The 23268-nt window shown below is 49.0% G+C and overlaps 2 protein-coding genes across 2 annotated transcripts in view; both read right to left on the bottom strand.

Moving 5' to 3' along the window:
* Positions 1 to 5387, bottom strand: part of LOC119433441 (sushi, von Willebrand factor type A, EGF and pentraxin domain-containing protein 1-like) — a 58881-nt gene extending 53494 nt beyond the window's left edge. The window contains 3 exon segments of the mRNA XM_037700648.2: positions 597 to 773; positions 2144 to 2399; positions 3416 to 5387. Of these exon segments, the coding sequence (XP_037556576.2) occupies positions 597 to 773; positions 2144 to 2399; positions 3416 to 3901 (919 nt within the window). The 5' untranslated portion in view covers positions 3902 to 5387.
* Positions 5388 to 8757: 3370 nt separating this feature from the next.
* Positions 8758 to 23262, bottom strand: LOC119432815 (uncharacterized). Its single transcript, XM_037699970.2, has 7 exons — positions 23174 to 23262; positions 21217 to 21390; positions 14926 to 15844; positions 13922 to 14153; positions 12919 to 13201; positions 12205 to 12348; positions 8758 to 10122 (listed from the first exon to the last, which is right to left on the bottom strand). Exons 1-7 carry the CDS (start codon positions 23234 to 23236, stop codon positions 9832 to 9834), a joined length of 2106 nt encoding a protein of 701 aa, XP_037555898.2. The 5' UTR covers positions 23237 to 23262; the 3' UTR covers positions 8758 to 9831.
* Positions 23263 to 23268: the final 6 nt, after the last annotated feature.

Genomic DNA, 23268 nt, shown 5'->3' with positions numbered 1-23268 from the left:
AATTGGATTGGAGTGCATACGGCAGGCATCGTGAAATCCTGACTGGGAGCTTACCACTGTCGTTGAAAAGAAAAGTGTACAACCATTGCATTCTACCGGTGCTAACATATGGACCAGAAACTTGGAGGTTAACAAAGAAGCTCGAGAACAAGTTAAGGACCGCACAAAGAGCGATGGAACTAAACATGTTAGGCCTAACATTAAGAGACAGGAAGAGAGTGGTTTGGATCAGAGAGCAAACAGGGATAGCCGATATTCTAATTGACATTAAGGGAAAAAATGCAGCTGGGCAGTCCATGTAATGCGTAGGGTAGATAACCGGCGGACCATTAGAGTTACAGAATGGGTGCCAAGAGAAGCGAAGCGTAGTCGAGGACGGCAAGACACTAGGTGCGGTGATTAAGTTAGGAAATTTGCAGGCGCAAATTGGAATCAGCTAGCGCGAGACAGGGGTAATTGGATATCGCAGGAGGAGGCCTTCGTCTTGCAGTGGACATAAATATAGGCCAATGATGATGATGATGATGATGATGATGATGATGATGAAACGAGGCATAACGTGCGCCCCCGTCACCTAAGTATCGCGGAATGCTTACGGTGACAATCTCCCCTGAGTCCCGATCCGTAGTGCCCTTTGGGACAGAGGCAGGCGTACTGGCCCGACGATATCCCACACGTGCAGAGCGCCTCGTGGTGACAGCACGGGTCGGCTTCCGAACACAGTCCCGCGCACTCGGTCGCGTTCACCAGCTGGTGCGGGCCCACGTGCATATCTGGGAGTTTTTTGAGAAAGACAGGGAGCCGTTGAAGACCCTTTCACCCCAGCGGCTCCCGAAAACTCCAGGTCACATGACTTTGGCGCATGACTCATGACTTTGGCGCCGCTTCGCTATGAAAAACAGTGCCCGAAAAATTGATGCATCTCTTTTTTTTTTATTAAACATTGTGCTTTTGCGAGAACAGAACGCTCACCTTTGACTAGTGGCCCGAGTGTCATCTGCTCGAGCTAGACCACCGACAAAAGAACTGTCTTTGATAGTATATGTTCGTCTGTTTCAAGTTTCAAGTTTATTAGCATTCTATTAACATTCTTTCTCACCTGCCACGGTGGCCTAGTTGCTATAGAGTTGTGCTGCTAAGCACGAGATCGCGGGATCGGCAGCATTTCGATGGGGGCGAAAAGCAAGAACGCCCGTGTACTGTGCATTAGGGTGCACGTTAAAGAACCCCAGACTGTCACAATTATTCCGGAGCCCCTCAGTACGGCGTGCCTCATAATCAGATCGCAGTTTTGGCACGTAAAACTCCAGAATATAATGTTTTTTTTTTTTACATTTATTGACATAACCATCTTCCGGGACCCAACAATATTGTTTAAGAGTCCCAAACCAAGATAAAGAGTACAAAAAATGTGAGCAGTATTGACAGCAACCAACAAGGCGAACAGTTTTATTACATTGTAAGGTGATTAGGTGACTCCTTCATACTTATTTAAAACAAGTGCGAGGAATGAAGGCATGTAATATTAGAGTTCAGATTATTCCAACTTTAGCTACCTAAAAACTTCAAGGCAAGTTGACCGTAGTTAGTGCGTACTTTTGGTAGTAGGAAACGGTGGCTAGTGCGTTCATTACTTACAGGGGCGCTGAGACACTTTTTATCGAATCATGGAAATGCATTTGAAGTTAAAATAGACTATTTCAGAAATACTTTGCCGCGAAACGTACTTAAATGCGTTCTGCATATCCTAGATACTTCTAGAGTCGTTCCCATTATGGCGATTAGAATAGTTAAAGTAAGCTTTTTATTTACCATAAAGACATATACTTTTGTATCTGCTCTAAGTATTCAATAAACTTCAAACACAGCCTTATTCAACATATAAGAGTACTGGGAGTACCTCTATCGCAATGAAAGATTGAAAAGTTGCCTTTTAAGTTTCTCATATGTATGTTATATTTCTTGTTCCCTCGATTTCTGCACACACATTTTGTGCTTGACAAAATACATCGAGGCACATGTCAAATCATGAGAGTAAGTGTGAAACATGCTCTAGCCCCTATGTTCCGTTTTTCACGCAAGATCTGTGAAGACCATCATTTTTTTGTTTGTTTCTCGGCTGTGAACGTTGAAAGTCACGCACCTTCGTGAAGAGCTCTTCGAGCGAGTGCCTCGAACTCCTCGAAGCTGTCCATTATGTAACAGTGCTCGTCGTATGGAGTCGAGGCCATGTCCTGCAGTTCCCGTACGTTTCCATTGCGTATTCCGAACGTGTAGATAGTGACGTCACTGTCGCGCAGCATCTTCGCGCATGGCCGAGGATCCCCTCCGTTCGAGTAACCGTCCGTCACAAGGAACACTGCTTTGGCAGCGTCTTCTCGAGCAAACTTGAGAATGTCCTTCAAGAGACACGAAGAGAGAAAGAACGCGTTTGCGGTTCCGGCACAGAACACTACCACGCAAGACAGTGTTCATGGCTTCTTGACTTTGTTGCGTTTCTGATATGTCAAGCTACCCGAATAACCAAAAGTCTTGAGAGTCACCTTCGTTTTACCTCGTGGCCGTACTTCGGCTCGAAGTGGAAGACCTACAGCTGACTGTGATTAGCGAACTGCTCAATTGCTGTACCGATTCATTTAACCTGAGGTTATCTTTTCATTCGTACGCTTCAACGTTGTGGAGAGATCCCCGACCTACAAGACGACATCGCTTGAGTACAGCGTTGTTGTCAATATTTCCAATGGCATAACATATGAATAAATAAATCAAAGTGGATGGGATGCCTTAGAGTCACTAATTGGTATCCAGAGTGTAAAGTAGCAAAGAAAACGTTAAACTTCCTCATGGGGCGCGCAAGCAGTGGACGCAAGAGAAACGAGTAAACAAGTCATGCGCTGCACTGTTTTTCAGTTCTGCCAATATTCTAAATTTTACACTCTTTCACTTTTGATATTCTGCGCTCTTTTCACTTTACTAAGTCCTCGATACTGACTAGCTGACTAGATGAGCTGACTATAACTCATCAAAAACTTGGTTTGCCCCCTTAATTTCTCATTATACGAGGACAAATCTTTTACTGGTAAGGGGCAAATTCCCTACGCCAGAACAGTCGAGTAGCAGACCTACTTGAACGAGTGACATGGTCTGGACTTGCCCTTCCTATAACTACTCGAATAGAAATGTAGAATCCTGGGAGACCTTATTACTCAACCACGAAGGAGAAGAGCAACGCAAAGTCATTGGTCTCGCCCTGACCGCCGCCGAGTCCCATGGGATTCTGGCCTACGGTTGAGGCTAGTCTTCTCTCTCGTCATTTTTGACAGGTGCAAATAAACGTTATCTCTCTCTCTCTCTCTCTCTCTCGCGTGAAATATGTGACAGTACTGCGAAGCCAAGCAATATGAAAAGTGCTTACCATGGCTTCTTTCATGGCCCCAAGGGTGAAGGTTCCACCGCCAGAGTACCTCGCACCGGCCAGCTGCCTGTTGTGCAGAGCGCACTTATGGTTCTCGGCCGACGGCGTTGTGATGTGGTCCACCTCGCGGACCACCTTCTTCTTCGAGCTGAATGTCACCAGGGCCACGCGGGTCCTATCGTGGGACACGGTGAAGTCGGCCAGCAGCTTTCTCACGAAGCGCAGTTCGTTGACGAAGTTTTCGGCGCCCACCGACGCCGAGCTATCGACGAGAAAGACCAGCTCCGCCATCGGGGCACTTCGCAGCTTAGCGACGTGCCGCTTAAGTATAGCACCTAGTGCATTAAGACGTTCACTTTTCGGAGTCGGTCCCGGATATCGTGTGTGAATCGAACGTCCTTCCACTCGGACACCATGTGGCTCGAGTGTCGGGCACAAAGTCGTGAACAGGAGAACGAACAGCCACAGCCTCGTCAGCACTTTCATCCTATGTTCAGAACAGTCGTACGTAACTTGACATGGATTTCAAATATGAATCCTTTCGTGCTGGATAAAGCTTAGCCTGCTGAGAAACATCGCCATGGGATTCTCAAAAATAGATAGCAGGGGAGAGTTCAGAGAATTCTTCGTAATCTAATTGTAATACATACCTAAGCGCTCAGTAACATGCTCGCTGTAAAGTCAATCGCTTACTCAGGCCCGTGTCATACGCACTGTTCATCGCCACGTGCCACTTGCAGAAGACATTACGACGGAACATACAATTTCTGAAAAAGTTTTTCATGCCCAGAAGTTCTTCAGGCAGATGCCGCAGTACGTCGCCGCTGAAAAGCTTGTTTCCTAGAGAAACGCAGGTCTTTCAAAGTGCAGTAAAACGCCGCGAAATAGTTCGGGCTCTCCGGAAGCACAGAATGTCCCCTCCACAGCTCTTGGACTTCAATCCGGCGAGAGCTACTGTCTTCTCGGGAAGTTCATCGTTATAGCACGCCGTGAATACGCCGAACACAGACAACAGAAACTACGATGACTAGAGAACGCAGACGCGCACGTACGGGTAACTTAAGATGTTTAGCTAGGAAGGAGCTCTGCGTCATCCATTATGGCTTACCAGGCTGTCCAGCGCGTCCACTTCGGCGAGACATACTTACGAAGAAGCTCAACGCAAGTTGTCAAGCACGAGGGCGTCAACGAATCACAACACCCATGCCATTATATACCGACGGCACCGTCTGTGTTTCTCAACCGCAGTCCGCAAGTCACCCACAACGCCTCCTAGACCATACCTGCGACTAAGCTCACCCGCGAAAGCCGAATCGGACACCTTGCCAGTGGAACTACCAGTACGAAGCGCACATAGCGCATGCGTCAGATGCACTTGCCAAGGGCTCGCGTACGCGAGTCGTCGTCCCAGAACCCGATCAGCGGCGACCAGGTTGAGCAGCGCACGTTCCATGCGCCGGCGCGGAGTTCTGAACGTCCCGTTCCCAGGGGGTTCGAAGTCTTCCGGTGGTCGCCGCAAGCGGTGGGTGTGGGGAAGCAGACGGGGTTCTTGGTTTCCTTGTTTATATAAACGAGGCGCCTGGTCAGCCCGGCGCCGCCGTTCTTGCCGGCGTCGCCGCCGAGTCATCCTTGGCGTCGCGTCTTCCTCCCGTCGACGGTGAAGGGAGGGTGTGACGGCTGGGAGAGGAAGAACCGGCGCCCGCCGATACGCGACGTGAAACGCAAGACGACGGCTTCTCGCCTTGCGCCGAAAGCCTCCTCCGCAGTCGGGGCGCTTTTATGCGTTGTTGTTCTTCGGCGCGCGTGCGCGTGTGTTTACGTTGCCGCGGCTATACTGCTTTCTCACGCGGCCCCCGGGTTTTTCTTTACAACAGCAGGGACGCCTTCTGCTGCTGCTGCTGCTGTGGCTCGCGCGGGGCGCGTCGGAGCGGGAGCTGATCCAGTGGCTGGGCGACAAGTGGATGGTGGTGGCTGGGCTGAGTGGCGGCGAGACGGATAGGGAGGGGGGAGGGAGGCTGAAGGAAGGGGAGAGAGTTGGCTTGTTTTTTGAGACACTAAAAGCGTCGTCGGAAGTGGGCCACTGGGCGACGGCCGGGACGTTCACGTGATGGGGAAAGGCGCGTGGGAGCGGGATACAATTTGCGAACTAATTCTGGTCAAGCGATCGGTTTTTCGCTGGAGATGATTTCGTGGCACAAAAGACCACGAAAGAAACGCGTACTGTAGAATCGTTTGGTTGGCAGTTAAACGGTACAGAAGAACACCCTTAATATTCATCGTGCGCCAGCCACAGCACACCACTTGCTATGGACATGTCCTGGCCTGTCATCACTGCGAAGAATCTGCCTTGCTGGGCTGCAGAGCTCAGTCGCCACTCTCAATGACTGGATCCTTCCTAGAGGGACCCCTCAACACCGCAAAGCTATATATGACAGCTTGCTCACCTACCTTATAAGAAGCGAAACCATTAACTTAATCTAGGCACCTCACCGGAAAGACCACTGGGGTTGCCTTTTCATACAAGTACAAGTTTCTATTTTTTTTATGACTGAATAAACGTATTTCTCTCTCTGCGAAATTAAGATGGATGGCGAACTTATCTTCCGTAAGAAGCACGTACGGCCCGGGCCCGTTAGTGGATTTCCACATAACCTATATACTTGCCGTACTTTGCCATGAGGAATACTTGCACAATAGATTGTTTCATTTCCTCGAGAGCTTTCTGGTGCCACGAGTTCCACGGATGTGACAGGTGGTATTATGCGACGATAACTTTCGGTGATAGTATCGCCGTCAGGCGCGCTCTGATTGGCTGGTTGGGCACTACGTCACGCGAGGGCGATAGTACCGCCGAGGCGATCGTCGCAGAATACGTCCCCAGGATTCAGCAACACACAAGCTCCTAACGACCTCGGATCTTTTGACAAAGGATGTACGTCTTCGGTGCTCACATGGACACATGGACGGAAACAGGCGCACAGACCTGCTTGAGCACAAACACACGGCACTCCGTGAATTGTTATTCACCTGTCTACAATGTCTACGAGTCAGTGTTCAAGTCTCTATATCTGAAGCCTAACGGAGCCTTCTTGTGTGGTATCAAGGATGTATCGCTGACGTGTAAAACATCACTGCGTCTTATTCTAGCCAACGTCGTCGAATATTCAAAAAAAATTTTCTTGCGAGGTAAAACAGTTGAGCAAATAGAGTGTAAAGCTGGGAGAGTTGGTTGATCTTCATAGCAAAAACAGCGCAGAAGAAACGGCAAGACAATACCGAAGCACACAGGGCAGGCGCTGTCCTGTGTACTTCTCTGCCTTCTGTTGCCGTTCCAATTGCGCGGCTTTTACTGCAGCAGTTGAGGCTCGTGTCGTCAATTCTAGCGGAACGTGAAAGCATATCTGCCAAAATCAATTTGCAGAAGTCCGCAAGTTCGATGAAGTTCCATGAAAAAGGTAAAAGATGTCGTCCACCTGAGAGTAAAGTCAGGAAGCTACAAAGGAAACCAAGGCTGGTTTCTCGGGAAGCTTCGCAGTTGAAGAAAAAAAGTCGTGCTGGTCCGTTAGCATCGAACCAGGGACAAACGCCCTTCCACGGCGGTGGCGAGCTCCGCTCTAAGCTAACCACGAGGCCAGCAGATCGCATGGCTAGGTCAAATTAATCGAGAGCTCGAAGCGCATGGACACTGTATATGGCAAATCAGTTCTGAGGAAGCCTGCAAGTTGGAGGAAGGTTCGTGAAAGGAAAAAGAAAAAAATATCGGGCAAACTGTATCGGCGATGCAGCCGGTATAGGGTAACGTCTTGTGCGTACTGCAGAGGGTGTATGGACACTAGGGTATACAGCAATGACTAAACCAAATGGACAAGTTACAATCATTCACGCATTACAAAACATATGTGCTTAACTTAGGGTGAGTCTATTCTCCCGGCAGCATTTGTACCGGCGCGCACCTCCTATTGGCGCTCGGAAGTCACATGACAAACTGGCGGGGGGAAAACGGCCTGAAGGTGCGCCCTAACCTAACATCACATAACCTAATATCACCTAATCTAACCTAGCATAACATAACATAACCTAACACCCTAACCTTCCAAGAGCCAATAGGAGGTGAGTGCCGGCAGAAATTCGTTGCAGAAGTTCTCCCGGCTGCCGGGAGAATAGCCACTGCCCTTAACTTATGATAGAGATATAGCGGGGCTCCTACGGTCTAATCTTGCAAGCGCGCTCGTTCCCTCTTCGTAGTGGGCCAGCCGTGGTCAAAGGGGGTGGGCGCGAACAGGCATCCCTCTGTTTTTCTGGTCGAATCTTTCTGGCGTCATTTGCACACCCTACATGTCGAAGGCGGGGGCGTCATAGCCGAGAAACAGTAAAATTACGGCAACGAACTGCATACTTGCAAGTCTTATAACACCCGATGAACACAGGTTAGAGTTTGATGGTTTATACTATACTATGGCCGGAGTGGACTCTCAGTCTCCCTCAAACGCAAGCACTCGCACTCGGATCGACAAACATACTGCCGAGCTATGCTTGTCCGAAAGCCGAGTGAGACGATAAATTTAGCTCCACTTGCGTCGCGCGTGGTGTGACAATGGCGCTATCTGTGCGCGCGACTCACGCATGATCGAGTAATGGCTTCTTTTCTCTACACAGCCATACCAAAGTAACGCTCGTACGTGGGTAGTACGGTTGCAAAGTATAAGCGATATTATTGCACGCTCTAGTTACATGCGGTTTTAGCAAGCGACCCCTGTGCTGACCGAAATGAAAGACGTTTCGCTTAAAAATTGCCAGCCATTGTGGCCGATCCCCGTCGAGGGATTGCCATTATTTGAGGCCAGAACAAAAAAAAAATTGTAATGCACCTTTGTATCTTTGTTTTGCTCTCAGGTGGATGGCAAGTTTTCCCTTTTATGACAGTATCTTCATGAGAGCATCTTTGGAGCGAATTTGGAGCAGTTGTCGAACAAGCAACGAACCACGGTTTGCTACGAGCTCTGTACGCTGAGAAGCAAATGCAGCTCGAGGCCCTAGCGGAATTCTGGACTCCTGTAGATCTGCAACGGTAAGAGCAACCAACGAGCAGGGAAAGCTTGACATTTGTTATATCGTCATGGTTAAGCAGTGTTACAATATGCCTGGCTGCAGGAAAAAATAGTTGCGTCGTTCTCCTACGTTGCGGAAATGTTGTTTCAGAGACCATTTGGTAGGCTTTAATAGAGCAACGTACCTAGCTAACCTCAGATAGGTGGAACCACTACGCCCGGTGATGGTCTTGCTTCAGGGAGCAAACCAAAAGGTATACAGCGTTGCTTTATTGTCCCACCACGCAAGAAATTGTTTAGGGCGTGCCAAAATTGGAGCTACTACCGCGTCATTTTATTTGCTGCAAGAGTTAATCAGAAATAACTGCGCGCAGCAGTACGTATACGTATGCGACTTCTCGCTGAATAAAGGAACGGCGGAAAGAGAACCCAGCGTATGCGCAAGGCGAAGTGAACGATAAAAGGGAAAGGCGTGCAAAGGGCAGAAAGTTTAGCACTTGCGTTAAAACTTATAATAAAATGCCAAATACACAATCAGTAAAGCATTGACTCGCTTATCGCTTATGTACAACTACAATTCTCGTCGAGGTACCCCATATATCCACGATGGGGTATAGAACAGACACACGCGAAAATAAAAAAAAAAAGGAAAAGAATGCAAACAGAAAACGCGCTCACAGGTTTCGCACCTGCTCTGTACAGCGAAAAGAATTGCTGGTACATTATAATCCTTTTAAAAATCGTCTATCTACAGCATATATAAACGACAACCAAGTTTGCGACGCTGCGCAGCTCACGGAATGCCAACAGTAATGCACATGACAGAAGGATGCGAGCCCGTTGCCCTGTACTTTTCGCAAACCTTCACTGAACTTTCTGGTCATCGTCAGCTTCTGCGGAGATCACAACAAGGCGTTGCCCAGAGCCCAGCCTTGTTGCAACAATGCCCTGCAAGGGATCTCCAAAGTTGCTTTACAGGGGTCACCGATAACGTCAGCGTTGGCCAGCGACCGTAGCAAAGCAATTACCGCGCAATAAGGACCCTGCAGATTCTGGCAACGTCTTGCGGGACTTGTCTCTTGAACTGTGTACCCATCCGCAGGTCATCCTCACCAAGAAATTGTGCTCCTGCAGACGCCGCCAAATTGAACACAACGAGGTTGCACAGTTCTTTGGCAGCGCTTGTACTTGCAGTACTTCGTTGACACTAAGGAACAGTTCCAGAGCCTAACAGACATCAACAGACACTAACATAGTGACCGCGACCGAACCAAGTTGCGGAGTTTGTTCTCGCATATGAGTCCATGTTCTGCCTTCTGTACCGTGCACCTGTTGACTTTGCCGTGGCTGCAGCTAGCGCAACGCCCGTTAGTTGGCAGACGGTTCAGTCTGCTCCTGGGCGGCGCGAATGTCGTAGGCCCGCTCGTAGAACTTCTCGTAGATGCGGCGTATGATGAGTATCTCGTCGATCAGCGCCTGCGTGACCATCTGCACGAAGGCGAGCACGATGACGAAGACGAGACAGAGTCCCGTGATGATGGTGACGTTCTCGCGCACGTATCGGTGCGCCGAGTCGAGGCAGTTGCCCGTGTACACCTGGAACCAGGCGTCGTAGTCGGTCATGTTGAGGACGTTGCGGCCGCACGAAAGGCTGACCACCTGCGTCGCCGCATCGATGTACGGTGATCGGTATATATATATATATATATATATATATATATGATTGGGTGCGGGCAAATACTTTTCAACACGGGTCACGGATTGTTCTTGAGTAATTAAGCGGCTCAAACAGCATTTCAAATCAAGAAGAGTGGAACCCACGCGTGCGTGCAACAATATTTAGCGTTTGCGAGTTGTTTGTGTCATAAGACCATTAGCAATGCACATTTGTTATAAACATTTCCCGGTACAATTGCAAAGCATGGCGCGCAAGAGCGCCGAAAGCGCTGCCCGTGGGATGCTTCCTGTATTGTGATGCATCCCGTATCTCGCAATGCTCATCTGTCGGCGCTAGACCATCAACTACGCGAGAAACGCGTGACAACGGACTATATGCGTCAGGAGCCGATCGCAGTGAGGTGCTTGCACCACAGCAGCGTCGAGTATAACGTCGCGCGCGCGTCCAGTTTTGAAGTCGGAGCAGAGGAAGATAAATTTTTGTCGGCAAGCATCTCCTGCACGCTCCCACGCAATACTGCCACTGCAACATGAACCTTAAAAGGAGTAATTAGAATTATCAAGATTCAGTTATTTACGGACTGCGATGCCCTCTCCCCCATATAGCGTCCACCACACTGCAAATACTCAATAGTAAGGAAATAATACTCGTAGCGTTTAAATCCTTTACCACCATTATATCCTAAGCGTCACGCTTGTAATGTGGCGAGCCACTAAACACTTGCTTGCCGTTAGAGGGTTGTTAAAAAAAGAAAAAAAAAAAACTTCAGCGACGATTACGACACTCCCTAATGAGAACTCCGAGCGCAGCTGTATACGTGCTTTCATTTTGCGATTGGCTGGCGCGGATAATCTTTCTCGTGCGGCGCGTTGCAAACGGAGCGAAGTGTGGCGCAACTGCATGCTTCGCTAGGCAGCGCGTGGATGACGAGTGGGCGCGATTAACAGGAGTCACTGCAGACAGACCTTCACTCATACAGCGCTTTGTTTCCCCAAAGACGACGCGCGCTACTCTGGTGCCATCTCGTAGTCATCTTCGCTGCAAAGGCCGTCTTGCGCGGCACTACTCTTTTCTTCTGACGCTTTCGCCATACCGTCCTCCTCCGCTTTCCTTTTGGCGCTCTCTTCGCTATTGACATCTTTCATCTCCCGCTGTACTCCGCGTTCGCTTTCATCCTTCGGTGTGCTCGTTCGCTCGGTTACGAGGGACAACGGTGACGCTCGCCGCAGGAAGGGGCGCCTAAGAGCTGCTCTCTAAAAAAAGTCGCAGTTTCGCCCGAAAGGCGAAGCATCAATTGCGATAGCGAATTGGTAGACAGCTATACGAAGTAAGGATAATAGTTTTATCGGCTGTATAAAGTTTTAAATGTTCGCTCACTAACTAAATAAACAAGCACGGTACGTGTCACGCGCGCACAGGTAAACATGGACACATCTCCCTCGATGACCACGGAAATTTGTCAAAACACTGGAGTGAGAAAGCGCGCCAGCGGCAGCGAGCAAATTGACATTCGCGCTGTCTCTCGTCTCGATTCAACGCGAACTAAACGTCGAAAGCACAGCGCCTACGAAGCTGCCGGCACTAGGCGCATGCACTTTGTGCCCATCGCAGATCGTTTTGAAGATGAGGCCCTGCAGGCGTGCACTTCGGCCACATAGCAGATCGCTTTCAAGATACGGTGTCCGCGCGGCCGCTCCGTCGGCAGCAGCCGCAAGAGCGGAACGCACCCCCCTTCCCCTCCCCACTGCCACCGTCTCCGTCGCCTCCTCCCCGTGCCCCGCGAGCGAACGAAGACCAGGCGCTTCCAGCCGCCTTCCTCACTCGCGTGCGCGAGATTAAGCTGCGGTTGCCGGCTCACCCTTGCACGCTTCTACTCGCACACAGCGTACGGCGCGCGGTGACGGTTTTATCGCCGTTGGACTTTATACGGAACCTCACGGCGACTACGACGGCAGAAATTACGCTTAGAGTGTCCATATAGTTGCTATCGCAATAAAACATTAGGAGCTCGTAATAGATCGCTGTAAAATGACCGCACACGTGATGAACAGAAATGCACGAACCTGGTTGGTACTGTTGCGCTTGCAGCACGAATAAGGCACGGAACAGCGCTCACTGCTCGGGTTGGCGCGGGAGCAGTTGAAGTACATGTTGGCGTTCCAGTCCCTGAAGTTCCTTCTCGAAATGCCGCAGCACTGCATCCGCTCCTGCAATCGACCAGTCGCGGTTAGCAGTTCGCCTGACACACAATGGCAGCGCGCACTGAAGTGTGATTTTGCACGTCTTTCAAAGCGGATATGCCTATGTTCTACGGAACTTGATAGCCGACGAAGTTGCATAGCTACCTGTATTCCAAAGCGGCAGCGCAGTCCCGGTTCATCAATGACGATACTATTATACTGACTCTGTAACAAGGCTCAGTATTCACCCAACTGTGTGTAACGTTCATGGTGTATCGCCAACACTTATTTCTCCCTCGATTTTCTTTCGCACAAGGCAAGCAAAAAAGGGTGCAAATTGGTCTATAACTCACACCCTTACACCCAAAGAAAGTGTAAGGGTGCGAGTTATAGACAGACTTACACCCTTTTTCACTTTCAAGGGTGTATATTTTTTACAGTGCACCTGCGTATGTGAGTTATTTTCTCTTCTCTGGCCCAGTTTGGAAAACGTAGCAGCGTGCACTTAAACGAGCATGACGAGTTGCATGTGGTAGCAACCTACTCCCTTCTATTCCTTCCCCTATAGTATTCCATCCTTCCAATCTGTGTACACACCTGTATGCTGTCCATGAGCCTCTGGAAGTCCGGCGAGTCCCGGTAGTGGACAATGAGCTCCATGGAGAACGTCTCGGAGAGCAGTTTCTTGATCTGCGACGGCAGGAAGAAGACGATGAGGCCCACGACCAGGTTGATGAGCAGCAACGCGGTGATGAACGAGGAGTAGACGTTCAACAGGCAGGTGTTTTCACGCAGCGCACCGACGCAGCCGCAGAACGACAACGACATGGTCACCGTGCCGAACAGCATCACCGTGATCTCCATCTTGATCACGAACATGCTGTCGGGAGAAAAGCGACAAAGAGAAAGACATGCCGTGACTGCTTTCTTTCCAAAGTAGGCAGGACAACAGAGATCTAGGCTCACGAGGCGGTTAAGGGGAGGGAAAAAAGACACCTGATGATATTTAAGTTAAGCAGCAAGTCAAGGGATAGGAGAAGGAGGAGATCAGCCCAAGATAAGAGAACTCGTGCTTAAGGACTCGTGACGAGACCTCATGTTTCTTTCTTCTTTTGGTCTAATAATTGGATTGGAACTGGATTGGAAGCCGAATTGGATTCGGAAATGAATTTGATTGGTGCTGGATAGGAAGACGTGAAACGTGCTCTGGCAAACGACAGTGTGCTTGAGACTATAATGGTCGTCGCGAAGGGACACGCCTTCCCGCAGTCGTGGTTTTGACTGAAGGCATCCTTATCTTGCACTCCAGTGGGAGATGGTTTGCGAAGTGGAGGCGAGCACAGGCGCGCGCTTTACAATATGCGTTTCCTGAATAAACGATCAGTCACATGACTGATCGTTTATTCGAGGAAAGCGCTCGTATTTTCGTTTTTCGTTTGCCTTCACTGTGTGTTTGTTTTTTAGCGCTTTTCTAGGACAATTATTCAATACCAACAAACTCAATTTAACGTACTTATCACAGATATTAGCAGGAGCACTTGCATCTGAAACAATAACTTTCAATTAGGCACGTCTTTTCTCGTGGAAACTGTACACAGACCTGTAGATGTTGTAGGAAGTCGAATGCGACGGGATCTCCGACTGGGTCCACGTGTCCACGTAGGCGTACGCGCCGACCAGCAGTAGTGTCACACCCATGAGCCATATGAGTAGGTTCATGATGAGCAGCGGGTAACGCACGTACGGGTTCACGTCCATCATGACCGTCGCTTCCGTAGTGACACCGCCGCCCGCTTCACTGGTCGCGGCCATGGATTTGCGGCCTACACCCACTGCAGGATGGCATGACGCTTTGAACTTTCCGAACACATTCGGCTGGAAGCGTCAATATTCTCGTTGGCGTATCGCGATCGTGGCATATCCCCCGTAATCGGCGATATATACCATAGCCATAGTATGGGTGCGGGATTGAACGATGATTCTATGGCGTGTATCCATTGCACAGTACATTGGTTAGAAATCAGACTGTAGAAGGAAACGCAAAAACTGCGAAGTTATCAACAAAGGAAGTCCCTGGAGCCAACGATTCGACGTCGGTACTTCCCACCGTTAGCGCAACAAAGTAGTGTTGCTCAAAGACTTCCTTTGTTCAACCACTATTGAACGCTTCGTCTCCATCTTCCTGTGTACCATCGGTCTTGTTTTAATAAACCCATGAAGTATTACAAGGGTAAAATAAGCCAATATTGATGCCAGTGAGGCAAGAATTACGTGCAAGTTACTAGCTAAATATAATATCTCGAAGAATGGTTAAGAAGGAAGAGAGGGCCACAATAAATATTCGCAGAACTTGAAATGAAAAGAAAAGGAATGATACAGCGAGAAGTTCGCAGCGATCGAGTGATATTTCATCCATACGTAGTTCGTTCGCTCAAATGTATCAGCACGAGCACTATGATATGTCGCCATTGTCATTGTTAGTTGTGATCACTATTATGATGATGACATAGTGGTGGCCTGTCGCTGCAGACACCGAGAAAAAGCCTTTAAACAGTGATTCGCGTACGTAATCTTGCATGCACCAAACGTTCTCAGGGGCCTCACCGGTAGCCGTGCTCTCGAAGCGCTTGCGATCAGCCTTCCGGGCGCCTCTCACAGCCGTTGCCTTGGCGCCGGCCGCACCCTCTGGGGGCGACGTGTACTCGGCGGAGGCGAAAGGAAGCTCCGGGTCGCTACTGGGCGACACCCAGAAGTCGTTGGGAGCGTCTGCTCCCGTGTCGACTGCGGCATTCCGATGCGCTAGCGGTACGGCTGTGTGGTTACAGGACTGCGTCGCCGTGTCCACCAAGACGGGCACATGCCCTTCTTGAAGCTTTGTCAAAGGCGGCGTATCGGTCTGTATGCGTATACTGTTGCCTGCCGTCTGCTGCTTTTCCTGCTTCGGTTTTTGCGTCTCGGGCTTCGCTTCCGCTTTCATCTCTGGTGCCAACACCGGTGGCACCGGCTTGTCCGCTGGATCTATCAAAGGCGGCGTCCCCGCTTTGGTCGCCGTATAAGTCTGAGCATGCGTGCTCAGTGGCGCCCTCTTTGGTGGCTCCTCTTCGACTGGTTGGGCCTTCGGTTGCGCTGGTTGCTGCCTCTCGCTATGTTCAACCATCGGTTTTGCTTCTTCCTTCTCTGGCGCCGGGGGCACACCGACGGCGACCTGGCCTGCCGTCTTCATTGCCGCTTGTTCTCCGACCTGCTTCGACTGAGCCGTATCGACAGGTGCGGTGGCTGGTTGACTGCCTAGCCATTCGATGGTCGCCTCGCCCCGATTGCAGGACTTTGGCGAGCTCTCTGATGAGAGGGTTCCGCCACCTGTGGGTGTTGACGTTGACAACGATGACAGCACTGCCGTGCCCAGCAATGAAGTATTGGCGCCCCCTTGACCTGCTAGAGATTCGTGAGCGGCTTGGCTTTGATGCGTTAAGGACGCGGGACCGGTGGAGAGGCTGTGAGACTTGCTGTGTCGACGTTGTGACTGGAATTGAAAGAAACGACTCCTTATGATATCTTATACGGGACGCAAAGTCTAAAGAGGTTTGATCTACGTTGGACAGCGATCGTGTTGAACATCTGCACACCATTCGATTCATGCTATCACAGTGAAAGTAGGTGCGACTAAAAGTCAGCACTGTATTACCGGTGTTCTTGCAGCGTATATACAGCTGTACTGTGCTGCGCGCGAACGAACAAGACGAAAGTATATAATCATTATTTATAATTAATAACCGGTTCAGTTTTAAAGTATAAACTTTATTTCCATTATGTCTTCCTTGGCTCTAAATGTGTGTGCCGACTAGTGGTTAATTGACTAAAGTCGAGCACCTCTTACAGTCAACTTATCGATCAGGAGCTCAAGCAATTTAGACGACGATGCACTGTAGTAGCAAAAGTTAAGTCTGAGCGCTCCCCGCTTACATCAGGTATTCTTAATCATTGAACCAAAGCGTGCAAAACACCATGAGTCAGATTTTATTTAGCTTATGGCTACTATTGTGAAGCACAAATAAACTAAACATGATATGGCTAAGGGCACAATCAAAGTGCACACGCAGCACCTTGTTCACATGCCTTAAGACGTCGCATTGTCTTGTTGCTACGCTGTTTTCATAACCACGAATTACAGAAAAGCCGAACGTAACCTCTATCGAAACATTTCCCTGGCTATATTGTCGACTCTAAAATGTTCCGATTTACGAAAAGCAAATCGTGCATGAAGCCGACAGCATGGATTATTGAAAGCGTCGAAGAACAAAAGTGGTCTCAAGAATAAGAGCTCTCGATCATAAGCTTTATACTTAGCAGGTATGTGTTTTTTACCAAATGTTATTTGGCACTGTCTGATGACAACGGTGCATAAATAGGCTCACAATATATTTGTGTTGATTAAACGGAACTAAAGCCCGGCCTTACGTGAGTGGCATCATATGTTGCAGTGGCCGAGCACGCACTTTTCTCCTGCTGTAGACGCAACGATATCGAGGCTCATCGTGCGACCTCATATTTCTGTCAGTTCCTCCGAACAAGGTTTAAGTTAAATTATGAGGTGAGACAGAGACAATTATAGGGAGAGACAGAGAGGCAGCGAAAGCTTCGCTTTAATACAAAGTCTGACCTACGATGGGCATGGATGACCGCGTATCTAAGCTTCTTAGATACGCCTATGGCCGAGGTGCTGCAGTCACTGTCCGCATTGCTTTCGTATCAAGAATTCAGCAAGAAAGTAGTGCAGCAACGTATATTTTCCATGTTGGAAGGAATTCTGTTTTCAGATCCTGTTTCGACATGTATTTGCGAGAAAAACCGACAGAGGTCACTGCCGAAGGCCCGTCTTTTGTTCCTGCCCATGTTTCCTGAGTGTTCAAGGAAACAATGCCGTTACGCTCTGATATCAGAGGATTATTGTCTGGGCAAGCGAGAACTTAACTATGTTCTCGGGCAACTTTTTCACACCGGAACCGATCACGACATACTTGTCGCGCTGAATGAATTAAGTTCAGGACATCACACGTTCTCAGAACTCTGACCTCATTCAGTAGCAAGACAGCAAAAAACTGCAGTAAGGTTAGGTCTACACGCGTCAGCTGTTCCATTGCCCCCTATATTTTTCAATGCCTGCCCAGTCGCTCCGCAATACATAGGAATCATTGGTCCTCTGCGGCGGCACCAGATTTCCACTAATTTTAAGGCGAAAGCCTTATAAAGCCCCATCGCACAATGACCTTCAAACAACCTTGAAAGAAACCCGTGACGATACTTCTGTGAGTAAAAAGGTGACGTAGTCACAGAGACGCGCTCGTGCCACACCTCGCGCGTTCGTCGTCGTTGTCTTCCACAGCTAGCTCCGATGCCGCTCATCATGCCAGCGTTCCCATACGGCCCCTCTCTCTGCGAAGGCGCTGACGGCACTGGCCCACTACCAGTAGGTGCGGCAACAGGCTTTCGCCATCACGTTTTACAAACGTGTAACACTTAATGTCCTTTTTATCCCTGTTATTGCTAGCATGTACAACTTCAGCTGGGCACTGGCGCTGCTGCCACTCCGTGCCCGATCCCTGCTTTCTGCATTACGTGCGATCACGTGCGAGGAAAGATAGTTGACGTGACCCTAACCATGCCTCCATAAACTGTGACAAACTGCTGGGAAAGTGGCGCCCTCTCAGTGATCTCCGGTTTTGGCGTCACTGAGCTGGCATTGAAGATGTATAAGAGACTATGACTCTTATTTCTATTATTGCCTGTTTTGCCAGTATTTTTGCAAGATATCTGTAAGAAAACAGTTGCACAACTTTTGTCGCCAAGTGCGTACTTGAATCGAAAGCGCTGGCGAGTGGGCTTTGTCTCTTGCTTGGCATCAAGGAGCATTAGTTTAAGTACCGCTTCGCCGAAGTAAATGAAGTTCTTGTTCATGGCTAGAAAATCGTCGTGCCCAAAAGAATGCAGCGAATCACTCTCCGCTTCCTCCACCAAGGTCATTTCATCAGCGGAAAGTGCCGTGCAATAATAGCACTCAACGCATTCTTATGACGGAACGGAACTATTGATTCCGGATTGAAACCCTGGGGGAAGACGTGCAGCCCAAACTGAACACAAGAATGCTACTGCAACCAACTGAGTTTCTTGAAAGGCCACGGCAGATGGTTGGTGGCAACCTATTCTTGAATGGTGAGCTCATTCCAAGTGACCTCATTCCCGAAGCTGTAGTCGGTTTAATAGGGCACTGAATTCAATAAGCTTCATAACACGATATATTAAACTGTCGATACCAACAAAACAAGACCCTCAAATAACCTGCTATTACGATAAAGTCTATTATATAGTAGGCTGGCGACGCTTGCAATGTGCTTATGACATACCGGTCGAGCAGGCTGAATGATGGTCAAGGCGTGTTTATACTAGGGGTGTATTAGTTGCCGTGTATTTGACGGCCTGGATCGTTTCGGATGAACTGGGCGAAGGAAGAACATGGCCGGCTGCACCTGGACATGGACGGCTTGCGCGACCTTGATGCTCGCTCACGCATAAAGTGCTCGATCACGTAAGGACATTGCTAAAACTAAGACAAAGAAAAATGCGAAGAGACGCGCAGCTGAACATCAGAATAGTGGGTGTTTGAGCCCGAGCAAGTGCCCTTTTCTTGTGGTGTTCTGCTCCAGCACTATTGTGTCTTTTGCACCCTTAGTTTTAAGAATGCAGTACCAACAAGCGCATACAAATTGATGGACGGAACACAACCCCCCACCCCTTTCCTTCCTTATATAGACATGCCGGCACTTCTGACTAGGGCTGTGCGGATATTTCAAACTTTCGAATAAAGAATCGCATAGTCACTGTTCGAAAATGCGAACATCTTCCGAATACTTCTCGAGTTTTTCAAAAGTCAACTGCGCCCAATTAAACATAAATTGGAGCGAAAGTGCGGTAAAGTTTCACTCCTGCGGGCAGTAGTATAGACATAAAACATGAGAACTTTCGTAGTGGAGCAGGCTACGTCGCTCAGGTAGCCGTGCTTTACAGGCTATACAGCCATCATTCGCACTCTCTGAAGCGTCATGTACACGCGAAAAAAGCTGCTTGTTTGCTACTTATGCTCCATTTACGTTTTTAAAAATACAACAAGAACAACGCTTCATAACGTACTACGTCGTGACAGAAACTTGCTAACGTCGTTTTGTATTATTATGATAACAGCTGTTCATTATTCGAAAGCTATTCGAAAAGTAATCGAATACTCGATTCGATTTGGTTCGCTTTTGGCACTATTCGATTCGTATTCGATTCGGTTTCAAAAATCACTATTTGCACACCCCTACTTCTGACACGTGACTTGGTCGTGGTGTATATGTTCCGCAGAAAGATCTTGCGCTCCGCAGCGTCGATCCCCCCTCCCTCTCCGGTTGTACACTTGTTTTCATGACTACCCTCCTCCCAATCTTATTATTCTACCTTGGATCAGCCATTCCCAAGCGTTAACTCTTGATGTGGTGATCAGCTCTGTCTCTTTGCCGGAAAGTCGTCGTGATAATTCCCTATGACGAGTCTTTTCTAAACTGCTTGTGAGATTTATGAACATGCCGAATGTCTGCCGTTTCAGGTCTCTGTGTGAACATTATTCATGAGATACTGTGCAGGCGAGTTCTCTGGAAATCCGTGAGGTGGAGAATGTTTCATTTAATGGAAGCTTGGTGCTTAACTGAAAGTAGCACGAAACTGCAATGCTGCTCCGTGCTTCAACTTGTCGATTAATCTGTTCTCGTCCTACCATCCGCAACCTTTCTAATTTGGTCTGTTGGTAGAGCTACAGGGTATACTGTGATGAGGGTATGGGTACTGGATTTGATCCCCGGAGCGGGAGGAATTCTTTCGTCAGCTGGGAACCTTTCTTTCAAAAAAAAAAAAAAATCCGTATGGGCTTTTCTTTGCAGTTCTGTGCTACTTTCAGGTGGACACCAGCGTTCCATTTCATGATACTTTATGATACAGTCAGAGCAAGTTACAACGGACCCTGTTAATTCTGAAAATGGAGTCCGTTGTATCCGGCGTCATCCAGTACAGCACGAAGGCTGGTGGAAATGACACAATCCCCCCCCCCCCCCCAAAAAAAAAAAATAGCAAAAAGCAAACAAACAGAAAGAACGTGTTATATCCACCTCCTCGCCCTCTATTTGGAAAAAAAAACATAACTGCGTAACAAAGTGTATAACCGGACGTCTTGTTAACGCTCGCTTAGTAAGTCTTGTATACTTCGCAACGTCTGCCTACTTATCACCTTGCAATCACATTGTATACTGCTGCACCCATGGGTGATCTTAAATTTCCAACGCAAGCTACTCAGTTTCACGCATGTGAACCTTTCGATGCTATCCAGAAATCTGCGCAACGAAAATGGCCGAACGCGAGCATCGCAACGCAGGCAGTGGCGACTTGACCAAAATACTATACCCGCGCAGGCGAGTTCGTAATACTGCCTGCAGGACACAGGTACGCCTAATTTATATAAACCAAATAAACCCTCCAGGTCCGTTTCTAGGCGCCCAACTTTGAGCAACTGGCCTAAATTTCGTGCGTCGTATAGCTCACAGCCGGCGAACACAGGATCCACTCAGACAGGTTGACTTCGCGTCGGTAGTGGAGATTGACGTAAGAAAACGAGAATTAAATTAAATTATGGGGTTTTACGTGCCCAAACCACGGTCTGATTATGAGGCACGCCGTAGTGGGGGACTCCGGAATAAATTGGTCCACCTGGGGTTCTTTAACGCGCACCTAAATCTAAGTACATGAATTAAGGTTCTGTTAAGTTCGATAGTCTTTAGTACTCGGATCCGTTGCAACGAGCGCGGACTGTACCTGAAACGTCGTTGACGCTGAACGCCTGGGTGACTGTCGTTTCTCCCCGCTTTTCTTAACCGTCGCGGCGAGTGTTTCAGAATCGGATGGCTGGCCAGCGCTAGTAGTCGTCTTCTCCGGAGTCTGCCTCACCGAATGGTCCGCGTTTGACGAGGTGGTCGAGTGCTCCATCTTCTGCATGACGACAGTGATGATGATGATGATGCAGCCGCAACCCTTTGAAACGGGCGTTCACACAAATTGACTCGGCCAGTAGCAGAGAGTGTCAAAAGAAATCCCGAATTTAACGAAACGTTATGCATATCCATTGCACATTTTTAGATTCTACGTGAAGCGATAAATTATATGATGTAAAGCTGTTCGTATTCTTGCAGCATAGGGATCGCGCGCCTGCCCGGTTAAGTCATCAAGAAGCAGAAACGCCCACCACGTGACCCACGTTGATCCACGCGACCGCTGATTCCAGTCTGAAAAACGGGCTCATTTGTCATCGCACCATCTTCGGTATCAGCCCAGTTTACTATTTCACTACCTCCGGGATCGCGTTCCACCTTACTGGACAAACAAGCCGACAGAGCACACGCGCAAAACCTCGGGAAAGAAAGCATACAAATATTCGCTTTAATAAAAGCATTACCGTATAGACTCGTGTAAGGGCCGCATCCCCAACTTGGCAGCCCAAAATTTGGAGAGAAAAACCTTACAACGGCGAAGCAATTGCGTTCGGTGCCCCGATGGCGCGTGCGAGCATAGGCGAATGTTTCGCGCATTGCGTAATTTCGCGCGCCGCTACTAAAATGGTGAGAGCCGGGGTGTGCACAAGTCACCAGCCGGGCCGGCACCATTTTGACCACAGGGTTCGATCCCGTGTAAGGGCCGCACCTTGTCAGAATTGTGGGGGGAAAAAGTGCGGCCCTTACACGAGTCTATACGGCATGTGCTTGAAGGCGTATATTTGTTGCAGTGGGGATGTTTAGGTATACTGTTTGTTGTATCACTGCGCAATCCCGTAGAGAACAGAGTCGGTCACCGGTACATCTGTAGGGTCAGGGCAGCTGATTCGTTATACGCCAGATGCGAGTGCTGTCATGTGTGTGAGCTATTAGGCACGACAGCAGCCGCAGCAGTAGAACTTACGGTCAGCAAAGTCCGGGAAGGTCCGCTTAGAAAGCTGCGCTTTAAAATTCAACAGCTCTGCACACAGTGGTTCTAGCACCGGTACTTCCCGGGGTCGCCAGGTGAAACCAAACCAACGCGACTGGTAGCCTTCTCGAAATACAATCCCACTTGAGCAGCGCAGCGCACACTTAAGTAGCCCGAAACAAGCAGGCAGAATCAGCCAATGAAAAGCTTGGCTTGTTCCAGTTAACAATGTGCTCGGAAGCTAGGACTACCAGGCCGTTGGCCATGTCGCGCTGAAAATGGCGGTTCTCGGCATATCACTAAAACAGTGTCATTGGTTGGTGCTTTTTGGAGGAAGATAACCTGGAAACGCTGAGCACTATGTAAATACCAGTGTGAAGAGGAATTATCGTAAAGGGCCTGTGTGGGAAAATGTGATGAAATTGTGCTAGCTGCGTTTCTGAATTTTGTCCCGATTGAAATGCGGAGGCCGCGGCGGCCGGGAATCGATCCAGCGACCTCGTGCTTATGGCTGTTACTGCAGTTGAAGTTCACAAACAGAACCGAGGCTTTTTTTTCTGTCCTTTTTAACATTTTTTTTGCGAGCTCCAGCGATGACTCTGCGACAATATCTCGCCTTGCGAGATATTAGCAAGTTATTCATACTAGACTCCCGAACGTGTGGCGGACCACCTGCGACCTGCGGGTGGGCGGCCGTATACACGTCAAAAACTACCTTTGCGCGCATGTGCAGCGTCCTGTACGCGAAGCAGCATCCAGAAACGGACGCCTGTAACAGCGAGTGCATGCAGTGGAGCGAGTGCGAATAGCTTACCCGGCTTGATTTGGAAGCGCGACGCTTTTTGGATTTGCCCTTGGACCGTTCAGGCTGATTCATCTTCGGGATGGCGAGCACGCGATGACACGCGA

This window comes from Dermacentor silvarum, chromosome 11, assembly GCF_013339745.2.
Source record: "Dermacentor silvarum isolate Dsil-2018 chromosome 11, BIME_Dsil_1.4, whole genome shotgun sequence".
In the NCBI taxonomy this organism is placed as follows: domain Eukaryota; kingdom Metazoa; phylum Arthropoda; class Arachnida; order Ixodida; family Ixodidae; genus Dermacentor; species Dermacentor silvarum.
Note: the sequence above shows the minus strand (reverse complement) of the source record. Positions and strands in the feature narration are given on the sequence as shown.